Source organism: Mus caroli, unplaced genomic scaffold (genome assembly GCF_978045245.1).
Source record: "Mus caroli unplaced genomic scaffold, Mus_caroli_1 scaffold_4, whole genome shotgun sequence".
NCBI classification, from domain to species: domain Eukaryota; kingdom Metazoa; phylum Chordata; class Mammalia; order Rodentia; family Muridae; genus Mus; species Mus caroli.
Genome location: NW_028227259.1, coordinates 100,686,909 through 100,711,200, shown reverse-complemented (window position 1 = coordinate 100,711,200; position 24,292 = coordinate 100,686,909). Strand labels below are relative to the sequence as shown.

General features: G+C 42.9%; 1 protein-coding gene across 2 annotated transcripts in view; it reads right to left on the bottom strand.

The window, feature by feature from the left end:
* Window positions 1–24,292, bottom strand: part of Fras1 (Fraser extracellular matrix complex subunit 1) — a 419,154-nt gene that overhangs the window by 185,452 nt on the left and 209,410 nt on the right. For both annotated transcript variants that reach the window (XM_021162463.3, XM_029477538.2), the window contains exons 15-17: window positions 16,170–16,313; window positions 2,131–2,271; window positions 12–152 (exon numbers count right to left, since the gene is read on the bottom strand). In XM_021162463.3, coding sequence (XP_021018122.1) covers window positions 12–152; window positions 2,131–2,271; window positions 16,170–16,313 — 426 coding nt within the window. The remainder of the gene's footprint in view (window positions 1–11; window positions 153–2,130; window positions 2,272–16,169; window positions 16,314–24,292) is intronic.

Genomic DNA, 24,292 nt, shown 5'->3' with positions numbered 1-24,292 from the left:
CACCCTCATACCTTCACAGATCCCATGGTCAGGGTAGAAGCCTTCTCCGCAGCTTGGCAGACAGTGGCCTTGACGAAGAGTCTGGGGATGGATGCAGGCTATACAGTGAGCAGCTGCAGGCCCAGAGCATCTGGCACAGGACGAGTGACAAACTGGGGAGGAGAGAGAATCACAGAAGGCTGCAGGCACCACAGAGACACTTCCTAGCTGGTCAGCCTCTCAGGTGTCAGGCCACACCAAAGAGGAGACATGTTGGTAGATGGCTACGTTGTCAGAACGGTCCCTGTCACCCACACTCAGCTTTTACCCAAATTCTACCTGTTTATCAGCTGCCCTCATTTGCATTAAGTGCTTTATACACAATGGCACTTTTCTGTCCTATGGCAAGATTCAGAAGTAGGTATTGCTAAGCACATCTTACAGTTAGAGAAACTACTGTCTGGAGAGGTTAAATTTTTACCCAAGGGGCTGGGAAGATAGCTCAGTAAACTATGTGCAGTGCCTGTATTAGGTCCAGAGTTTGATCTCTAGAGAGCTTCAGAACCCATGTTAGAAGTGGGTATGGTGACGCATGCTTGCAGTGCAGTGCTAGGAAGTAGAGGTGTGTGTGGGGGGGGGGGGTTCCTGGGACTCACAAGCTAGCACATCCAAAGTGGTAATAGATCCTCAGGCCAGTGACTTTGCCCAAAAATCAAGGTAGATAACTCCTGAAAAACTGTGACTGACCTCTGGCCCCTACCCACCCACACCCACACACTTATACAAGATAGTAGAGCTCATACAGAATGAGACTGAGATATAATTTGTGAGAATTCAAGTCTCCTTGCCTGACCAATAAGGAAAGTGGAAACTTCAGGGACTGGGATTCCAACTTGCTTCCTCTTAACCAAGTCTAGTTTGGTCCAGGTCCATCCAGACGGTGAGCTAGAGGATGAGCTAAAAATACTTCTATCTTTGACATTCTATGCTTTCAAGAATTACACTACTGTAAAAGAGAATCTAACATATATATTTTTTAGATTATAAACCCCCTGCTTTACCCTGCATCAACTTGACCCTAAGAGCATGGCCCAGGCTGAGTCTTCAGTACCTCTCAGGAGAGCAGGGAGACACAGGTAAAATGTCCTGGAAGACAGTGATCAGGAGCCAGCCATGGGGAGCAAGGGAGAGGAAGAGAACCTTGGTTGCTGAATAAAGGGGTGAACTTTGGTGCATAAAGATGAAGGCAGATGAAAGGAGTCTGATAAGGAGAGGCAGGTAGGTGAGCTCAAATATCCTGCCCTAAGACACTGAGGTAGAAGAACCTGTATAGGTTTCAGAGAGCAGGGGCAACCATGTTACACTGTGCAGACACATTCTTAGATGCCTAAGCCAAAGACTGAGCCAGGCTTCTATAAATGTACAATGAGGTTGATAGCGTCTCAACTCACAATGATTTATGAGTGTAAGTTTATCAATCCAAAAGAACCACTATAAAATTTCCACATAGAAATACATTTACTTGGGGAGATGGAATCTGAAGTGGCCAGGTAGGACTTCCAGGGGAGAGATAAGGACAGCAGCCCACCTACAAAATCTTCAACCCAAATGTGTCCTGCCTACAAGACGTGCAGGGACAAAGAAACAGCAGAGATGGGGGGTGGGGTGGCGAACCAATGACTGCCCCAAATTCAGCCCTTTCATGGGCAAGAACTAATCCTTGACACTATTAATGATACTCTCTTATGCTTGCAGACAGGATTCTAGCATAATTGTCCTCTGAGAGGCTCCACCCAACAGCAGATAGAAACATATGCAGAGACCCACAGCTAAATGTTAGATGAAGCTCATGGACTCTTGCAGAAGAATTGGGAGACAAATTGAGGAACTCAAAGAGAATAGAGACCCCACAGGAAGAGAGTCAGATGGACCCCGGGAGCTCTCAGAGACTAAACCACCAATCAAAGAGCTAGACCTAGGAACCCCACATATATGTAGCAGATGTGCAACTTGGTCTTGCTGGTCCCCCAACAACTAGAGTGGGGACTGTCCCAGTCTATGGATCTCATTCCATGGTGATGGTGCTGCTGGTGGTGGTGGTGGTGGTGTTGCTGCTGCTGCTGATAATGATGATAATGTCTCATCTCCTACCTTTGCATCTTCCAGTAGAATCAGCATAGTAGCCATGAGGGCATTCAGAAATGCACTTCCCATCATGCAACACTGTCTTCTCATCACAGGTAAGACATCTGGGACTACTGGGGCCACAGCTCTTACAGGACTGGTCACATGCTAATGGGAAGGAAAAAGCCATCAGAGGAGGGTAGCAGCAAGCAACAAAGCAGTGACCTCTCCCTTCACAGTGTCTCAAGTTGGCACCAGTATTTCCCCATCTCCTTCACTGGCTGCACGAAATATTCCTGAGTCCTTGATTCGGAACTGTAAGGGACTCTGTGCTTTTCTTTCCACGATGGAAGGATAATGGGAGACTTAGTCACTGAACACAGAGCAACAAATACCCAAGGCACACCCACCAGTGTTTCCAATTCAACATGGGACTGAAAACTGAAATGGCTTCAAATAAAAAATAAATACCAACATTCAGTTAAGTTTAGGCTTTTAACGGATAGCAAATAGATTTTGCAGAAGTAAGAACCAAATATCTTCCAATTTCCCAACTAAAAGCAAACTTCAGGAGTTCAGAGTTGCACTCAGACCATGCTTGGTAAAAACTTAATGAAACCAAACACTTTACAGACTTCCAAGATGTATGCATGGAATTACTTATTCATCTAACCTCAAAACAGTGGTACAGGCTTATATGGGGTGTTGTCCCGTGGATGAGACACAACAATTAAATTAACTCGGGCTCTAGTTCAGCTTAGTAATCTAATATAAGGGAAATAAATAAAAATATCAAACATACCATTTACAAAGTATATGAGACCAAAGGGAGACAGAAAGAACCTAGGGAGATGTTATTCATCAATTAATCTTATCCGATCAGCTAGGACTGAGGGGAACTCCCCCTAAACTGAAAGGGCACACCATGGCTCAGGTCATGAAATGATGTGGTGTCCAGAATTAGCAGTTTCATGACTTAAGAGCAGTGGCTGGGCCTAGACAGTGGGAGCCTGTAGGCACACTAATGTTTAGGTTCTCATCTTCCAGAAGACATGACTACTTGAGAGTTTTCTGAAATGCAAATACAACTGGGCACCCTTGGCCTCACCCTGTGGCAGGTACTGAGAGGCCCGGCAGTCTTAAGCACAGTAGAAACACGGACACACTTAGAGAAAAGAAAGATCCCTCTGTCTTCAGTTTGAAAAACAGCTTGAAGGGGTGAAAAAGAAAAATCACAGTCTACTTGGAAGATCCATGCCCTTGGAGCAAGATGATTAGGGGTTGCCTCAAGGTTATTTAAGAGTGGACAGATAGGAGAGATGTGAAAGATAAAGTATCTCAGATGACTCTCAAGAGTCTGTCATGGGGACAAGGGATGCCCCTTGCCCATCAAAGAATTCGAGGAAGTAGTGTGTGGAGGGAATTAGGAGTCCAGTGTGGGATGTAGGTGATCCAGCTTGATTTGTGTTTCTGGTACTCAGGGAAACAACCCATTGATCAACACATAAAACTAGTTTTTAAAACTGGACATGAGTTAGTTTATTTAAGGAGAGCATGCAAGATAAGACAGAACAAGGCAACAAAGAAATTTTAAAACAGACAGAATAGAATAGAAAAGAAATGACCAACAAGTAAGACTCCAGTGGCAGAAAACACAAAAGGGAACATGGTGGCTGAGACACTCAGAGAGGAGGAAGCCGCAAGGGACTGTCGTTAACATAGAGGACAAATAAGCTCTTAAAAGGTTCCACTACAGTGGAAATTGGGCTCTGGGTGGCCTGTGCCACACATTCCAGTGGGCTCAAGGGACAGCCTATGATGATAAATGCTCCTTTAAAGGCCTGTGGCTGTGAATACAAGGGACAGAGAGATCAATAATGAAAAGGGCTGGAAGCTGCAAGCATAGACCCAAAAAGAAGTTCTTTAAAGAGAAATTTGAACAACTGGTAAAAGAATATGTAGACACAAATTGGGGTGTGCATTCAAAAGTGTGGGTGCACAGACTGGTCTGGAAAAAAGCCCCAGAGCCTGGGTCTCTAGGAGCAGAGAGGGGAGGTAGGGGAGAGACTATTTTGAGCAGCTGCCCAGCATGGGCTCACTGCCTACTACCTACAGACACAGCCCTGCTTCAGCCTAAGGAGAATCTAAGAATAAAGAACTATTGAAATTCCACAAGTCAGCTGCATTACAACACTAGCACCCTAAATACATTTCAAGATTTTAAAGCAAAAGGTTCTAGGGCATCCAGGTATTCTATCCTGTATGGTGGAGGACTGCCAATGTGCCTAGACCCAAATAATCAAGATAAATCAAGAACAGGCCAAAGCTATAACCTCAATATCAAAAATAAGAAAAGAACACCCCAACTCACACAAAACCAGAACAGAAGCTGAAAAGCACTCCTCGTTCCCAGTCCCCATAAAACTCATAAAGTCCCTAATTCTAAAGTAATTATCACAACAAATATTTCCTAGAAGCTAGATACAATTTCCTACAAATAAAGACCTGCAGAAATTTGATAAAATTAAGAATTGACTGATAATAATATTATATATCAAACGTTTTAACACAGGTCTAAAGAAATCCTTAAAGAATAGCATTTACAAGATATCTTTTCATTACAAATCAGTCTATAACTTCAGTATAAACAAAAACTCTAGTTGAATTTTGTGAATAATTTAACACATGTATTCTAATGTCTAAATTAACTTGGAAGAGGAATGAAACGGAAAGGGGAGGGAGATCCCTAATTGTAAGACAAATAACACGGTAAGAGTGGTCAGTGGGCGAAAGAGTGTGATGATGACCCTGGGACAGAAATGTAGGGTGTAGACTCACTGATATGCAAGTATGTGCAAATGGACATTTAATAGACAACAGAGATCAAAAGAAATGGTAAGGTTAGTGTCTTTAGTCATGTTGGGAGAACTGGATGCAAAACTGAAAGAAAAAAACCAAACTGTATGATGTCACAAGTAACATACATAAATGAGACTTAGGTCAGCAATTTAAGTTTTACATTGCTAAGTTAATGGAAGAAAATGAAGAACATTTTCAGCAATTGATTTGTGAATGTTAGTGGTGTATCTTCTTAAAAATTCAACAGCAAAGCTTTTAGGCAGAGAATAAAAACAAAAATGAATTAAATGTTTTTGTAACAACGTACTTCACATGTGTGTGAAATTGTCAGAGAACAAACTAAATCAATAGAAAAAAGGAAAAATGGGGATCAGCGCCGGGGTAGCGGGAGCGCAGGGTTGCCTGACACCCGCCAGCTACCCACGACCCCCGCCGCAGGATTTTGGAACTGCTGGTGAGTGGAACACAGCTTCTGCTCCAGTCCAATCACGCGGGACCTGAGACTGCTCTGGTTGGGGAGAGAGAAATCCGGCCTACATAGGGCCACAACCCTCTTCCGGTCAGAAAAGCACCGGGGCAGCTGTTGCGCAGGGTCGGCTGACACTCACCAGCTACCCACAACACCCACCACAGGATCTTAAGACTTCTGGAGAGTGGAACACAGCTTCTGCTCCAATCCAATTGCGCGGGACCTGAGACTGCATTAGTTAGGGAAGCAGAAACCGGCCTGAGTAGGGCCACAGGCCTCATCCGGCTGGATCAGCGCCGGGGTAGCGGGAGCGCAGGGTTGCCTGACACCCGCCAGCTACCCACGACCCCCGCCGCAGGATTTTGGGACTGCTGGTGAGTGGAACACAGCTTCTGCTCCAGTCCAATCACGCGGGACCTGAGACTGCTCTGGTTGGGGAGAGAGAAATCCGGCCTACATAGGGCCACAACCCTCTTCCGGTCAGAAAAGCACCGGGGCAGCTGGGGCGCAGGGTCGGCTGACACTCACCAGCTACCCACAACACCCACCACAGGATCTTAAGACTTCTGGAGAGTGGAACACAGCTTCTGCTCCAATCCAATTGCACGCGGGACCAGAGACTGCATTAGTTAGGGAAGCAGAAAAACGGCCTGAGTAGGACCACAGGCCTCTTCCGGCTGGACCAGCACCGGCGTACCGTCAGCTACCCACGACCCCCGCCGCAGGATTTAGAGACTGCTGGTGAGTGGAACACAGCTTCTGCTCCAATCTTTAAATAGTGACAACGATAACAACTAACCCCAGAGATTACCAGATGGCGAAAGGTAAACGTAATAATCTTACTAACAGAAACCAAGACCACTCACCATCATCAGAACCCAGCACCCCCACTTCACCCAGTCCAGGGCACCCCAACACACCGGAAAAGCTAGACACGGATTTAAAAGCATATCTCCTGATGATGATAGAGGACTTCAAGAAGGACGTTAATAACACACTTAAAGAAATGCAGGAGAACACTGCTAAAAAGGAAGAAGACAATAAAGAGGAAGCACAAAAATCCCTTAAAGAATTGCAGGAGAACACTGCTAAAGAGTTACAAATCCTTAAAGAAAAACATGATAACATAATCAAACAGGTAGAAGTCCTTACAGAAAAACAGGAAAACACATCCAAACAGATGATGGAAATGAACAAAACCATACTAGACCTAAAAAGGGAAGTAGACACAATAAAGAAAACCCAAAATGAGGCAACACTGGAGATAGAAACCCTAGGAAAGAAATCTGGAACCATAGATACGAGCATCAGCAACAGAATACAAGAGATGGAAGAGAGAATCTCAGGTGCAGAAGATTCCATAGAGAACATCGGCACAACAATCAAGGAAAATGTAAAATGCAAAAAGATCCTAACTCAAAACATCCAAGAAATACAGGACATAATGAGAAGACCAAACCTACGGATAATAGGAGTGGATGAGAATGAAGATTTTCAACTCAAAGGACCAGCAAACATCTTCAACAAAATTATAGAAGAAAACTTCCCAAATCTAAAGAAAGAGATGCCCATGAACATACAAGAAGCCTACAGAACTCCAAATAGACTGGATCAGAAAAGAAATACCTCCCGACACATAATAATCAGAGCAACAAATGCTCTAAATAAAGATAGAATACTAAAAGCAGTAAGAGAAAAAGGCCAAGTAACATATAAAGGCAAGCCTATCAGAATTACACCAGACTTTTCACCAGAGACTATGAAAGCCAGAAGATCCTGGACAGATGTTATACAGACACTAAAAGAACACAAATTCCAGCCCAGGCTACTATACCCAGCCAAACTCTCAATTAACATAGATGGAGAAACCAAAGTATTCCACGACAAAACCAAATTCACACATTATCTCTCCACGAATCCAGCCCTTCAAAGGATAATAACAGAAAAAAACCAATACAAGGACAGGAACCACGCCCTAGAAACAACAAGAAGGTAATCCCTCAACAAACCTAAAAGAAGACAGCCACAAGAACAAAATGCCAACTTTAACATCAAAAATAACAGGAAACACCAATTTCTTTTCCTTAATATCTCTTAATATCAATGGACTCAACTCCCCGATAAAAAGACATAGACTAACAAACTGGCTACACAAACAAGACCCAACATTTTGCTGCTTACAGGAAACTCATCTCAGAGAAAAGGATAGACACTACCTCAGAATGAAAGGCTGGAAAACAATTCTCCAAGCAAATGGCATGAAGAAACAAGCTGGAGTAGCCATTCTAATATCTGATAAGATTGACTTCCAACCCAAAGTCATTAAAAAAGACAGGGAGGGACACTTCATACTCATCAAAGGTAAAATCCTCCAAGAGGAACTATCAATCCTGAATATCTATGCTCCAAATACAAAGGCAGCCACATTCATTAAAGAAACTTTAGTAAATCTCAAAGCACACATTGCACCTCATACAATAATAGTGGGAGACTTCAACACACCACTTTCACCAATGGACAGATCATGGAAACAGAAACTAAACAGGGACACAGAGAAACTAAGAGAAATTATGAATCAAATGGATCTGGCAGATATCTACAGAACATTCTATCCTAAAACAAAAGGATATACCTTCTTCTCAGCACCTCATGGTACCTTCTCCAAAATTGACCACATAATTGGTCACAAAACAGGCCTCAACAGATATAAAAATATTGAAATTGTCCCATGCATCCTATCAGATCACCATGGACTAAGGCTGATCTTCAATAACAAAATAAATAATAGAAAGCCAACCTTCACGTGGAAACTGAACAACACTCTTCTCAATGATACCTTGGTCAAGGAAGGAATAAAGAAAGAAATTAAGGACTTTTTAGAGTTCAATGAAAATGAAGCCACAACATACCCAAACTTATGGGACGCAATGAAAGCATTTTTAAGAGGAAAACTCATAGCTCTGAGTGCCTCCAAAAGGAAACTAGAGAGAGCACACATTAGCAGCTTGACAACACACCTAAAAGCACTAGAACAAAAGGAAGCAAATTCACCCAAGAGGAGTAGACGGCAGGAAATAATCAAACTCAGGGGTGAAATCAACCAAGTGGAAACAAGAAAAACTATTCAAAGAATCAACCAATCAAAGAGCTGGTTCTTTGAGAAAATCAACAAGATAGATAAACCCTTAGCCAGACTCACTAGAGGGCACAGGGAAAGCATCCTAATTAACAAAATCAGAAATGAAAAAGGAGACATAACAACAGATCCTGAAGACATCCAAAACACCATCAGATCCTTCTACCAAAGGCTATACTCAACAAAACTGGAGAACCTGGATGAAATGGAGAAGTTCCTAGACAGATACCAGGTACCAAAGTTGAATCAAGATCAGGTTAATGATCTAAACAGCCCTATATCCCCCAAAGAAATAGAAGCAGTCATTAATAGTCTCCCAACTAAAAAAAGCCCAGGACCAGATGGGTTTAGTGCAGAGTTCTATCAGACCTTCAAAGAAGATCTAATCCCAGTTCTTCACAAACTATTCCACAAAATAGAAACAGAAGGTACTCTACCCAACTCATTCTATGAAGCCACAATTACTCTGATACCTAAACCACAAAAAGACCCAACAAAGATAGAAAACTTCAGACCAATATCCCTTATGAATATTGATGCAAAAATCCTCAATAAAGTTCTTGCTAACCGAATCCAAGAACACATCAAAACAATCATCCATCCTGACCAAGTAGGTTTCATCCCAGGGATGCAGGGATGGTTCAATATACGGAAATCCATCAACGTAATCCAGTATATAAACAAACTCAAAGACAAAAACCACATGGTCATCTCCTTAGATGCGGAAAAAGCATTTGACAAGATCCAACACCCATTCATGATAAAAGTCTTGGAAAGATCAGGAATTCAAGGCCCATACCTAAACATGATAAAAGCAATCTACAGCAAACCAGTAGCCAACATCAAAGTAAATGGTGAGAAGCTTGAAGCAATCCCTCTAAAATCAGGGACTAGACAAGGCTGTCCACTTTCTCCATACCTATTCAACATTGTACTTGAAGTCCTAGCCAGAGCAATTCGACAACAAAAGGAGATCAAAGGGATACAAATTGGAAAAGATGAAGTCAAAATATCACTTTTTGCAGATGATATGATAGTATATATAAGTGACCCTAAAAATTCCACCAGAGAACTCCTAAGCCTGATAAACAGCTTCGGTGAAGTAGCTGGATATAAAATTAACTCAAACAAATCAATGGCCTTTCTCTACACAAAGAATAAACAGGCTGAGAAAGAAATTAGGGAAACAACACCCTTCTCAATAGTCACAAAAAATATAAAATATCTTGGCGTGACTCTAACTAAGGAAGTGAAAGATCTGTATAATAAAAACTTCAAGTCTCTGAAGAAAGAAATTATAGAAGATCTCAGAAGATGGAAAGATCTCCCATGCTCATGGATTGGCAGGATCAACATTGTAAAAATGGCTATCTTGCCAAAAGCAATCTACAGATTCAATGCAATCCCCATCAAAATTCCAAATCAATTCTTCAACGAATTAGAAAGTGCAATCTGCAAATTCATCTGGAATAACAAAAAACCTAGGATAGCAAAAACTCTTCTCAAGGATAAAAGAACCTCTGGTGGAATCACCATGCCGGACCTAAAGCTCTACTACAGAGCAATTGTGATAAAAACTGCATGGTACTGGTATAGTGACAGACAAATAGACCAATGGAATAGAATTGAAGACCCAGAAATGAACCCACACACCTATGGTCACTTGATCTTCGACAAGGGAGCTAAAAACATCCAGTGGAAGAAAGACAGCATTTTCAACAAATGGTGCTGGCACAACTGGTTGTTAACATGTAGAAGAATACGAATCGATCCATTCCTATCTCCTTGTACTAAGGTCAAGTCTAAGTGGATCAAGGAACTTCACATAAAACCAGAGACACTGAAACTTATAGAGGAGAAAGTGGGGAAAAGCCTTGAAGATATGGGCACAGGGGAAAAATTCCTGAATAGAACAGTAATGGCTTGTGCTGTAAGATCGAGAATTGACAAGTGGGACCTCATGAAACTACAAAGCTTCTGCAAGGCTAAAGACACCATCAATAAGACAAAAAAACCACCAACAGATTGGGAAAGGATCTTCACCTATCCTAAATCAGATAAGGGACTAATATCCAATATATATAAAGAACTCAAGAAGGTGGACTCCAGAAAGTCAAATAACCCCATTAAAAAATGGGGCTCAGAACTGAACAAAGAATTCTCACCTGAGGAATACCGAATGGCAGAGAAGCACCTGAAAAAATGTTCAACATCCTTAATCATCAGGGAAATGCAAATCAAAACAACCCTGAGATTCCACCTCACACCAGTCAGAATGGCTAAGATCAAAAATTCAGGTGACAGCAGATGCTGGCGAGGATGTGGAGAAAGAGGAACACTCCTCCATTGTTGGTGGGATTGCAAGCTTGTACAACCACTCTGGAAATCAGTCTGGCGGTTCCTCAGAAAATTGGACATAGTACTACCGGAGGATCCAGCAATACCTCTCCTGGGCATATATCCAGAAGATGTCCCAACCGGTAAAAAGGACACATGCTCCACTATGTTCATAGCAGCCCTATTTATAATAGCCAGAAGCTGGAAAGAACCCAGATGTCCCTCAACAGAGGAATGGATACAGAAATTATGGTACATTTACACAATGGAGTACTACTCAGCTATTAAAAAGAATGAATTTATGAAATTCCTAGCCAAATGGATGGACCTGGAGGGCATCATCTTGAGTGAAGTAACACAATCACAAAAGAACTCACACAATATGTATTCATTGATAAGTGGATATTAGCCCAAAACTTAGGATACCCAAGATATAAGATACAATTTGCTAAACGCATGAAACTCAAGAAGAATGAAGACCAAAGTGTGGACACTGTGCACCTTCTTAGAATTGGGAACAAAACACCCAGGGAAGGAGCTACAGAGACAAAGTTCGTAGCTGTGATGAAAGGATGGACCATTTAGAGACTGCTGTATCCAGGGATCTGTCCCATAATCAGCTTCTAAACGCTGACACCATTGCATACACTAGCAAGATCTTGCTGAAAGGACCCAAATATAGCTGTCTCTTGTGAGACGATGCCGGGGCCTAGCAAACACAGGAGTGGATGTTCACAGTCAGCTATTGGATGTATCACAGGGCTCCCAATGGAGAAGCTAGAGAAAGTACCCAAGGAGCTAAAGGGATCTGCAACCCTATTGTTGGAACAACATGATGTACTAACCGGAACCCTGGAGCTCTTGTCTCTAGCTGCATATGTATCGAAAGATGGCCTAGTCGGCCATCAATGGAAAGAGAGGCCCATTGGACTTGCAAACTTTATATGCCCCAATATAGGGGAATGCCAGGGCCAAAAGAATGGGAATGGGTGATAGGGAAGTGGGGGGCGCTATGGGGGACTTTTGGGATAGTATTGGAAATGTAATTGAGAAAATTATGTAATAAAAATATAAAAAAAAAAAAAAAAAAAGAAAAAATGGAAAAAAAAAAAAAGAAAAAGTTTCTTAAAAAAAAAAAAAAAAAGAAAAAAGGAAAAATGTATAATAAAGGAGATCACATTCAAAACTAAAAGACAAGAGAATGGGAAACGGGTGCATATTTACAAAGAGATGGCTAAGAAGCAGCAGAGGGGTAATGTGTGGCTAGCATGCTCAAGGCCCTAGCTTCAATGCCCAGAAAAAAAAAAATCAAGGTAAAACAGAACAATGAAAAAATTAACATTTATATTTTGTAAGGAATTCCATAGAAAGCAGCAAAACCCCATAGGAAATAGGTTTAAAAAAAAAAAAGCAGATTCATACAGGAGAAAGCCAACACTTTCACACAGTGAAGATGCTCACACACAATAGTATTAAGAAACAAGCAAAAAAAAAAAAAAACAGCTGTCCCTTTAGGCCTAGTAGCCAGGAAAATTCAGGAGCTTGGTGGTACCCAGTGATGGGCACCATATGGAGAAGAGAGCACCTCCATTCTTGGGGATGGAGATTTTGCAGTTATTCTAGAGAGCAGCCTGACACTGGTTTATCAAATAAAGCCTAGGTAGAATCAATTGCTAGGTAGAAGCAATGCTGGTCCTGGCAGGAGTCCCAGGGAACCTTCCAGATAAGCTCATAAAACGACAGGATTGTGGCTGTTAACTGGTAGTCTCTGGTGACAACAGGGGGTGGGACTGGGGAAGGTGGTGAGAGTGGAGGAAATAAGGCACAGGGAGACTGCACTAGAGGATGATGGAGGTGCTCAAGCCAGTACCCTGCAGCCATGGGAAGTGAAGGGCCAGGAAACTCTACAAAGATAGTGCTGAGTGAGAAAATCAGGGAACAAAAGCCCTGAACACAACGTTGTTTAACACAGTCAGATATGTATGCACACAAAACAAAATGCGCAGTTTAGAAAACTTCCTAAGAACAAAAACAACTTTAAAAACTTCAAGGGGATGGGGTATATTTTTCAGTGATTAAAAGCACTTGCTATTCTTGTAAAGGAGCTGTGTTGGGTTCCCAGCCATAAATCCAGTTCCCAAGAATCCAGTGCCCTTTTCTGGCCTCCAGGAACACCAGGTCCACAGGGGAGGCACATACATACAGGCAGGCAAACACTCATATAAAAAAAGTACAACATTAAACTAAATTTTATAAATTCAAGTAGTTATCTGGATGAGAAAAGAAAAGAGAGGTGACAAGAAAGGAGAGGGAGAAAGACAGACAGACAGAAGGAGAGACAGACAGAAACAAAGAGACAGATGGGGAGGAAATCAGAAGCCTGTGAACTTGACCTGTGATATTACCTATAGTTATACCCACCCTCCGTAGTAGCCTACATACTTGAAAGAGTGATGAGCTTTCCTGTTGAAGTGTCCCACTCTGTATCTTTAATATCTCCAAGGCCACAGACAAGAATAGCAATAGTAAGTTCCTTTTGGTAGAACATGGCACCATTTATATCAGGTTATACTGGATGCTGCACAGCACCTGACTTCATGGTATCTGCAGACACAGGCCAATTAGTTATCAATTATTAAACCAACACTGGCCAGTCTCTAACTTGAATATGACCAATCTGAATTGGAGATAAATTACCAGTATCAGCACCTGAAATCAGTGCTTGGTTCTACACTGTTTAGGAAAACAGGGCCATTCCCAAAGGCAGGCGATATAAGCTTCAAGGCTCTAACACTGTTGTGAAACTAGAAGCTGTTTTCTTTACTCAAGGGTCCCAAGGTCAGTGCCAGCAGCATCTCTCATCTGCAAAGCATGTGGTGTGGGCAGGAATTGCTGATCAGTCAGCCATGGTCTATCTATGTGCCTAGAAGCCTGCTGTCATTTGTCAAAATGCATGCAGATATAAAACCCCATTCCCCCAGGTGCTCAGAACTTTGGGTGTTTTGTTTTGTTTTTAAAACTTAATTTAATATTTCATTTTTTTGGAGACAGAATCCCAAAATGTCATCGGCTGGCAGACAGCTCATTCTGTAGATCAGGATATCTTTTGAAACTGTGGCAGTCTTAGTCTCAGGCAGCATTAGTCACTACACCTGAGTCTTATTTTTAACCCTTCCAGTCTACAAGGAGCACAGGCTGCCTACACTGAACCCCTGAGCCAAAGCAGATCCTCCTTTTAAAGACATGTTACCAGCAGAAGATGGTCAACCTCCAGCCAGTCTCAGAAGCAGAGCAGTGGCAGTAAGCAGCCTCCTTGGGGGACTTATAACTCACATGCCTTTAGGCCCTAGGATTAACATGAATTTGACATCTGTCACCCTTCAAGAATACATGGGGCCTAATTGATCAGGAAAGTGATGGTTGACAGAGAGATTTAACAGGCTGTAGCCAGTGGCAGCCCGGCCTCTCTCTGACCTCTCATGGGGTCTATACCAGATGAAAGCTTTCACTCCAGGGGAGTTAGGAATCCCCCAAAACCTGAAGCCAGCAGTTGCCAGAGTCACCTCTCTTCCCGATTTACAGGAAGTCACCAGACCCCTAAAGCATCTCATTTTGTTGCTCTTATCTGATGGAATGAAGAACAAAAATGCAGGAAGACTTAGGGCTGCGTACCTTTTGTTTTGTGGGACCCTATTACAGTAAGAATAGTCTTTCAGTAGGTATGACAATCACTCAACTCAGCTCAAAACTTCCACTCTCAGTAGGGTGTGGTGGCGCAGGCCTTTAATCCCAGCACTCAGGAGGCAGAGGCAGGCGGATTTCTGAGTTCGAGGCCAGCCTGGTCTACAAAGTGAGTTCCAGGACAGCCAGGGCTACACAGAGAAACCCTGTCTTGATAAAACCAAAAAAAACAGAACAAAACAAAACAACAACAACAAAAACCAAAAACCAAAAACCTTCCAGTTTCAGTCAGGACACTGCTACTGGGGACCAGCAATGTCTCCATAGTTGGTCAGCTTATCCAAAGACAGAAAGAAGGAAGGGGCAACAAAGCAGGTTCGAGAGAAGGAGGAGCAAAAGTTGGCAGAGGTGAGTGAAACAATACCATATTACAATGAACAGGGCAATGGGTTTCCAGCCACTTATAGACTGAAGAGCTACACCTGACTCTCATTCTGGTCATTAGCTTTGAGACCCAAGGCAATGTCTGCTTCTAACTCTCTGCTTCTTCATCCGAACTTGCAGATGATGATATCAATCTAGCAAAGTCATTGCTAGAACGCATTCTTGAGTGCTGACACAGCAGTTACGCTGAACCTTCTCATCTGGGTGTGATTCAGTGTTGGTTATAACCAATTACCATGAACTCCAGTTTGAAACAACCCAAATCTATTTTCTTTCAGCATTAGAGGTAAAAAGTTCTAAAAATCAACGTCTAAAATCTAAGAAACAGGACTGCATTTCTTCGGAGAAACTCAAGAAAACGTATTCCCTTGAGGTTTTCCAAATTCTGCCTGCTCAAGCCAGGGGATTCTTCCTGTGTCATCCCATCACCCTGAGGTCTGCAGCCATCCTTCTGTGCCTTTTCTGCTTCTGCCTTGCTGCTTCATGCCGCCTTATCACAGAGATACGACTCATTCTCCAGGGCATTGTCCCCATCTCCAGATTACATCTTGGGGGTCATATTCTGTTTAGCCTGAGAGTTATGTTCATCACCATTTTACAAGTCAGAGAGTGAAAGGCAGATGGGATCTGTGCTTTGGCCACACATCCACATCTCTTGGAGGTTGATCTCTCTCTGCCTGGCACAAGGAGGATGGTTTGGGCTGGCTATCATGATAGTATGACCATGAAAAGTAGACTGGACAGTGATCAATTCACCTTTAAGCCCATGACACCAAAACAAAGGTGGGTCTGCTTGGGCTAGCATGGGTCTCTGCTCCATTATACTACGGAAGTGGTCTGGGATGAATGACATTTGAGACTTAGGGAGATGTCCCAACTGGACTTGATTCCCCTCTCCACATAGCTGTGAGTCTTAAGCAGGGGGCTGGCTCATGATAGAATGAATACCCCAAGTCTAACAAGCCATCAGGGCAATGAGAGGAGATCCCACTTGTTTAAAAAATACATAAATGCCTAAGGTAAAGTGAATGTCAGAAGTCCTGCACATACTCAATGAGCAAAAGATGCATTAGTTATCAGTGCTAGGATTTGAACACAGAGGGAGATAAAGGGGGCATCCCAGCCCAGCACGGCACTTACCAACGCAGGTCCCCTGTCTGTTGTAGAAGCCATTGCCACAGGTGTTCTCACAGCTGCTATCTCTCAGCACTTGCAGGGGGTCTCTGCAGGCCATACAGTGCTTCTCTGTGGGACCCCAGCAACCTGCACAGGACTCATGACAGACTGTAGAAAAGCACCAAAGTCAGTGACCCAGCCTGTCACAGAAGAGACTGTCTGTCTCTCACATTCCAAGATTAAGAATCTACAGGAAGATATATACTGGTTCCGGGGCTCCTGAAATGCTAGGTTTGACCCTAAAAGAAATAAACACCATGTCCCTCAGAGAGAGAGGCAGGGAGGGAGAGGGAGAGAGGGAGAGAGATGGAGAGAGAGACAGAGACAGAGACACACACACACACACAGGAGAGAGAGAGAGAGAGAGAGAGAGGCAGACAGAGAGCAAGACAATCTCTGAGAGTCAGAAGTACTACTTTAGTGAGCTTTTGCTAAGGGCTAAGGGCTCTGGAACAGGAAATTGATGGCTTTAAAGTAATGGGAGTCATGGGAAAGGAAATCATAATTTTCTGGGCAAAGATGGTCTGACTAACGAAATGCCATCGCTTTCATTCCTTGCCCTGTCTGCCCTAATCACTACAGTATGTGCAGGCTCCGGAGACTCCTTCCACCTCCACTAGCTTCCTAAGAATGAGTTGAGGGGTAACATCATTGGCTACCCTTGATTAATACATTCAGAGACCTTGTGCAATTTTATCTCCCTCCTTTTCCTCCTCCCATCTCCCAATCACTCCCTAACACTCCCTACCACAGTGCCCCTCCATCTTCCCTCACAAGTCTTGTCTCTTCTCCCCCACATCACTGGTCCACATTGTATCCCCAGGACTCCCAAAGTTTACACTTCTTTCATGCTTTCTGAGTCTATGTGGAGGCTGTTCCCAGAAAAGATGTAGTCTCTAAAGATTTTGTTGTCTTCTTTCTCTTCTAGCATTTTCTCTTTTATAATCATTTGTGTATCTTCTTTACTTTAGCCCTTCTGCAAAAGGAGGCTTGCCCTTCACAGCAGAACACTGTGCGACTTGGTTAGCTGCCTGTTTTGATACCCCTACTGTGATTTGGTTAACACATCATCCTCGTTTTTAAAGCATTTCCTTCACAATGGAGTACAATCTATTTTCCAGAAGCATTGATTCTGATCAACAAAATTGGCGGAGAAAATGAATGCATTTGCTGCCTACAAGTGATTGGGTAATCATACCTTAGCGATTTAATTAAGTATTTGTTTAGGAGCAGAAGAAAAGATACCTACATCGCAATCTTCAGAATCTAATCCCCCTCTCAGTTCTAAATTGCACAAGAAAGTCTTAATTTCAGACATTTTTTTCCTCTCTGGTGGATTTAAAGATAATTACTAATTGCATTAACTGCCAGGAACACTGCAGTAGAAAGACATGGGTAGGGGCGGGGGTGGGACCCACTTTAGTAGAGCTGAAGGAGGGTGAGCATCCAGCTACGGGGGGCAACCAGAGATAATCTCAAGCAATGTCTTTGGAGGTGGAACATAGAGTGTGGGAAACTGAGTCTACTCTTGTGTTTAGAGCTTCTGGGCCTCTGTAGTGCATAGTAGGACAACTCGTAGCCTTGGACATCATTGCACAGAAGTGGGATTTTTTTCCCCTAATTGTATTGTGAAGTGATGGAAGGATCATGCAAGAGTGTCCTGGAGAAAGGAGGTAAGTTTGTATAGGTTAACAAGGCTACCATTATGCATTGTATCCTGTGGTCCAGGTGAAAGATTGCAGTGGCTTAGACTAGGGGATAGGAAGAGAGAGAATGAGCAAAATTCTCTCTGTTGTTATCTCATTCTGTATTAACACTGTATGCTTCATGCAGGCCTTCCTACCTTGTTGACTGTGTCTGAGCACACTGGTGGTGTTTTCCAGACATCTCCTGAGTGACTCCATTCATACTTAACTCCTTCATCTATATTTTATAAAGGTCATACACAAATCCTCATCATACTTACAGTGAGACTCTGATACTATATCACAACTGTGAATGGAAGCAAGGACCATTTCCGAAACAATTCTACCCTATACACAAGAGATGCCACTCGGTGACCCTTGAATACTAACTGTAGCCATCACCTGAAATATCTCTCATTTTTCATGAAGTTTTCTCTTCATTCTGAATTGATACAAAGACATTACCTAACACATCCATCAAACACAAAACCCAGCATCTTTTCCAAGATGGCCTGTCAAGTAGCTCTACTAACCTACATAAGAAGCTGCTGCTACATTCCAGATGCTGTGCTGTGGAGGCCTATGAGGCCTTCCTGCCTAGACCCACATAAGCCACATTGCCTGAGGCCTAGACCAAAAAATAGATGATATATTACATCCATTGAATTCACTGGAGTACCACAAAAATTCCACTGGGTAGTGCCAAGGGAAAGATTATTTAGAAAGTAAGAGTACAAAGATCTCACAGGTCAGAGCATGGCAGTCACATGGTCCAAGGGAAGGCCTTGGCCCTCATGTTATAGAAGACTTGTAGCAAGTATCCTGGTTGGTGGGATTTTCTTTTCAACAGATTGATAACTGATATGGAAGAGTCCAGTCCACTGGGGATAATGTCACCTCTGGATAGGTAGCTGAGGTATATAAGAAAGCAAGCTGAGCAAGCCAACGACTGTCAGCCAGTAAACAGCCTTCCTCCATTTCCTCTGCTTCAGTTCCTGCCTTCAGATTCCTGCCTTGAGTTGCTGCCCTGACTTCCCTCAGTGGGCTCAGACTGGATACATGAGCAAAATAAACTCTATTCTTCCTCAAGCTGCATTTGGTCATGGTGCTTTACCACTGCCATAGAAACCCAAGACAGCAGGGCAGTGCGAGGATGAATTTCACTGGCAGAGTTCGCAGCAGAAGTTTGTCCTAACTACTCCAATATTATCTTCCTCCTTCAAGGAGCAGTCACTTCCCAAGTGGGGACTGAGCTTTAGTTATTTTAAGCCCCTAGTGCTCACACTGGTGTCTAGCACTCATCAAATGTGTGCTAAATGAGAACACACAGGTTTTTATTCATTACAGGAAAACCATGCCACCAGCCACCTTTTGCATAGAAACGGCAAAGGTACGAGCTTTTAAATGCCCTAACATTGAGGATATAAAATTTACTTTCTAAATGCTAAAAACTCAGGTGTGTTTTTGATGATACTATTAAGTGTAACAGTGATCCCTGCTGGCCCTCCTTACTTCTCCATATCAAAGGAACTGCATCTTTGGTGGCCAGGCATAGTGTCACACTGAGCTGTCATTCCTTGGTATGACATACACCTGCTGTGATTTACAACTGATTCCTAATTTCCAGCACTGAAAGTATGCAACTCCCAGCTATCTCCTCTTGCAGGCTTGGTTTACGTGTGGCTCGTACTCCACTTGGTTATTATGAAGAGGAAAAGGTCACTGGCTCGCTGACTTTTCAGCCTGATGTTGCTTAGTGATGCATTTCAGATCATTGAGGGTTGGAATTGTATATTGTGAATATTACAGTAATAAATTTTTGAAAGGGTGAACGAGGCAAAGTTGTCTTCTTATCTCACACACAGTAGATCATTTATCTGGAAGGCCCATGACTTTTCTGGGGCATAATAGGGCATGTGTTGGTTCGTCAAACAATCCATTTCAAAAAATGAAAAGAATGGACAGATGTCCTTCTTTTTGCCAGCTTTATAAGAAAACTATTCTGAAGATAAAAACTTCTTTTGTTCTTGCTAATATAGAAGTAGAAGATTTTTAGAAACTTTTTCAACCTATGCTTCTCTACGAATAAATTGCAGATCTCCTTGAGAGTTAAAAGCCCTTCCTGCAGGCAACTTCTTGTTTCTAGCAAACCTTTCCAGATGGTAGGCAGGGGGTCAGATGCTCATAGGCTCAGGCTTGGGAACTGCAGTGTCCCTCCAGGAAAGAAAATCACCCTTGGCTGGCCTTTTCCACCCCCTCTTAAGGTGTCAGAACCGGTATAGCAGCTTTGATCATCACTGAAGCCAGGTTCAAATTCTAAGCCACCATAATACTCTGCTTGGCAACCACAAGGCACCAGCCCCAGCTGCAGCCCCCAGCAGGTGTGCCACACACCCAGCGAGTTCTCCTGTTCTGTCTTTTATCCATTTTATGGCAAGGCTACATTTCACAAGGACTAGGAAGACCTTGATGTGGATTATTGTCAGGAGCTAGTGGTTTGTTTTTTTCTCCGAGTATGTGTGTGTGTGTGTGTGTGTGTATGTGTGTAGTACATGTGTGTGTGTGGTGCATGTGTGTGCGTGTGTGAGTGTGTATCTCCATATGTACTCATGGAGACCAGAGGGGGACATTGTGTATCCTGCTCTATCACTCTTTACCTTATTAGTTTAATACAGGGTCTTTCACTGAACCTGGAGCTAGGCTGATGGCCAGGATGTCACCATCATCCCTGTTTTTCTCCACATATCCACAGATCTGGAATTATAAGCTCATGAACAACCATGCCTGGCTTTTGATATGACTGCTAGGGATTTAAATTTCAATCCTCATGTCTACACATTGAGCATCTTTACAACAAGCCACTTCCCCAAGCCCCAGTGGCTGTATTTTTCAACAAGATGCCCTCTGTTTTGTACTTTCATTCTGTTTCGTCTTTTGAGACAAGACCTCTAGCTCAAACTGGATGTAAACACCCTCTTCAGCTGACTTTGAACTTCAGGCCCCCAAGTTCCTGACCCATAGATGTAAAGCACTGCCACACTTAGTCCCTGCAGAGCTAGAGATGGAAGTCAGGGCCTTGCTCATGTTCTCTAAGCATCTACTGAGCTATATCCTAGCCCTGTAGGAAGCTCTTGTTGGATAAAAATCTGTTCCTGTCTTAAACTCAAGTTCACAGTTCCTTCATTTTCTCTCCCATTTGGTGAGAATAATGTGTGTTGTATTTAATTCTCAGAGATACGATGAGATGACAGATTTGGAGAGGTCAACTGTATTCCTGTGATCACTGGCTTCAGGGAGACCTGGCAGCTCCTGTCTCTGCTCTGGTCAAAAGCAAAGAAATTTTCACTGAGGGACAGAAGATGGGAAAGAGTCCTAGAGAAGCAGGCTCTCTTGAAAGAGAGGACAAAAGTGGAGCCTTGAAGTGTATGTCAGCTGCTGTACAAAGGGGACCCCACCTTTCCCAGGTGCCTCAAGCTCCACACTCTTTCCTTGCAATCTTCCCCCCAAGCAACAAGAGCCCCTTGGAAAACCACAGGAAATTGCATGGTGAGTCTCAGGTGTCCAGACGGTCCTTTCTATCCTACTATCTCTCCCTCACCCCTCAGGTTCCCAAGAGTCTAAGGCTCGCTGCCTAAAAACTCAACATCACACCTATCTGACCCTTATACACAAATCTCAAGATCCTTCCCAGGCTGGGTTTCTACCTTTCACCCATCTCTCTTTCCAGTTTAAGAATGCAGACCCCTGAATAAGAACATCTGATTTCCAGGTGTTCTGAAAATGCACAGGTATTTGACAGGGTTCATAAAAACAGCAAACAGGTGAAAAGTCCTATGGCCTCACAAATAGCTAAAGATATGCAAACAAAACAGACAAGCACTATCTAGGCAGGGTGGATTAGACTTATATAAGCAACACATATGGATCTTAGACATGTTGCTTACTGAGGAAATGAGGAAAGGAAGGAAATATCCACCCAAAATTCTTCTGAATTGTAACATGTACCTGGAGCAATGAAAGCATACACACCCAAAACATGCACCAAATCACATACAACAGTTACTCTGGAGCTAGGGAAATGGCTCAGTCAGGAAAGTGTTTGCCTTACAATCATGAAGGTCTGCATTGATCCCCAGAATACATGTAAAAATGGTAGACATGTTGGGGTGTACTGGGAATCCCAGAGCTAGTGGAACCCCTGGGGTTCTCTGTTTAGACAGTCGATTTGATGAGTTCCAGGCTAATGAGGAACCTGTCTCAAAGGACTTGGACAGTGTTCCTGAAGATCACAATCAGGGTTGTCTATTGGTCTCTACATGCATGTTTGTACAGGCACACATGCAAATGAACATGCATGCAAGGACACGGAAAACAATGCCATCATTACTTAAGTAGGAAGATGGGAAGGATGGGAAGGAGAGGATTAGCAATAAGGTAGAACAAAGGGAATGAACTGAGTGGTGGACAGAGAAACAAGAAAAGAACCTGACCCAGCGCAGTTACTGAAGTGAGCCATGAAGGGTAAGCCTGACTCTTTCAGACTGGTTCTTATGATCCAGAAATAAGATTTTTTTAAAAAAAGTTTCCATTTTGCATGAGTCATACAAGCAGGCTGAAGCTGCACTGGGGTACCACGTGCAAACAAAGGCATGAGTGAGTATCAACACTGCTGTTTGGAAGCAAGTCGCATCTATGTGCATCAAAGGTGTAATCGTGTTCGTACATATTCAGACCCAGCAATCACCTGTTTATGAGTTTAATTAAAATGATATGCCACAATTTCTACTGAAGCTGTTTATATCATTGTTATTTATGATGATTATTAATTAAGAACAAATACTCAACAGCAGAAGGTTGGCTTAGTGAACAACTGACTAGCAAGACAAAGAAAATCGGACAATAGCTTTAAAACCATGAGTTGTAGAGAATAAGAAATGAGATGGGGAAGACAGGCAATGTAGTAGCATGTACCAAGTGATTTTCCTTTGGAAAAATAAATGAGTACATGTATAGACATACACATATACAGAGAAATGAGCTTATAAATTATGAAGGCAGACATCAAAATGCTAAAAGTAGTGGCTTAAGGGAGTGTGAGCTAGGGGTTTTGTTGACTTTCTATCTTAATTTACATTTTATTGCCTTTATCAAATTAATTTTTTGGAATAAACACAGAGCTATTGGTACTAAAGGGGAAAAAAATCTAAAGGAGAGAGGCTGTAATCTGCTTCCCCAAGGCACATAGTAGGTAAATAGCTAATCTTTTAACTATGCTTGGGATACAGCTGAAAATTTTACTGGCGCTGGGTAACACATTTGACTTTTTAGCAGTGTCTCTGTAGACAGAGTCGGACCCGAGAAAGGATTTCCTTGGTGATAGACAGTTCAAGCAGGCAAACATGAAGGGAGGATTTTTTTTCTTTTACAAGCAGATTGGCATTACAATGGTTCATAAGTCAGTAAGTAAGGTCACGTATCCACCCATGAACATGCTACTCGATAATTAGTATTCGTAGTAATAATAGCATTTGAGGGAAGCACATGCTACAGTGTGTTGATGGAAGTCAGAGGATAAGTTTGTGTCCCCTTTCCATGACTTTTAGCGATAGACCTCAGATCACCAGGCTTATGTGACAAGCACCTTTACTGACTCAGCCTTTCCTAAGAACAATCTGTCTCGAGCTCCTATACCTGCATTCCTGTGTCTTCAACACAAATGGTTGGCAAACACTGTCACCTTTAGGCCGAGTTCCTTAACTGTGCATCTATCATGACCAAGGGTCATCCCCAGCTCAAGACCTCTGCTGAGCATCCATTTCAACCCCTCGTCCCCTAGCCCCTGTTCATGAAGCGCATACTGACTTCTTCAGCACTGACTGCTTGTCTACAGAAATAGAAAACCAAAGGCAGAGCAAAGCCCAGCCTTTGATGAGACCTGTTCACAGATGCCCTGGGGGCATCAGCACAGATGCTCAGATCTCAGTTGTGATAAAGGGCAGTTGCAGAACTGGGACAGTGTCAGCATGGGAAGGTGGGAAGAGAGAGAGAGAAAGAGAGAGAGAGAGAGAGAGAGAGAGAGAGAGAGAGAGAGAGAGAGAGAGAGACTGACTGATGGTAGTTGAGCTAAAATAACTGAGGATGACACGAGCTGCACAGCAAGACAGGATGTCCCTAGTTTTTAACCCATCACTGAAACAGAGTGTAGATTCATGTATGTAAGAAAGAACAGGGTCGGGCTTGAGAGATGGCTTAGTGGTTAAGGACATTGACTGTTCTTTCAGAGGTCCTGAGTTCAATTCCCAGCAACCACATGGTGGCTCACAACCATCTGTAATGAAATCTAATGCCTTCCTATGGTGTGTGTGAAGATGGCAATAGTGTACTCATATACATAAAATAAAT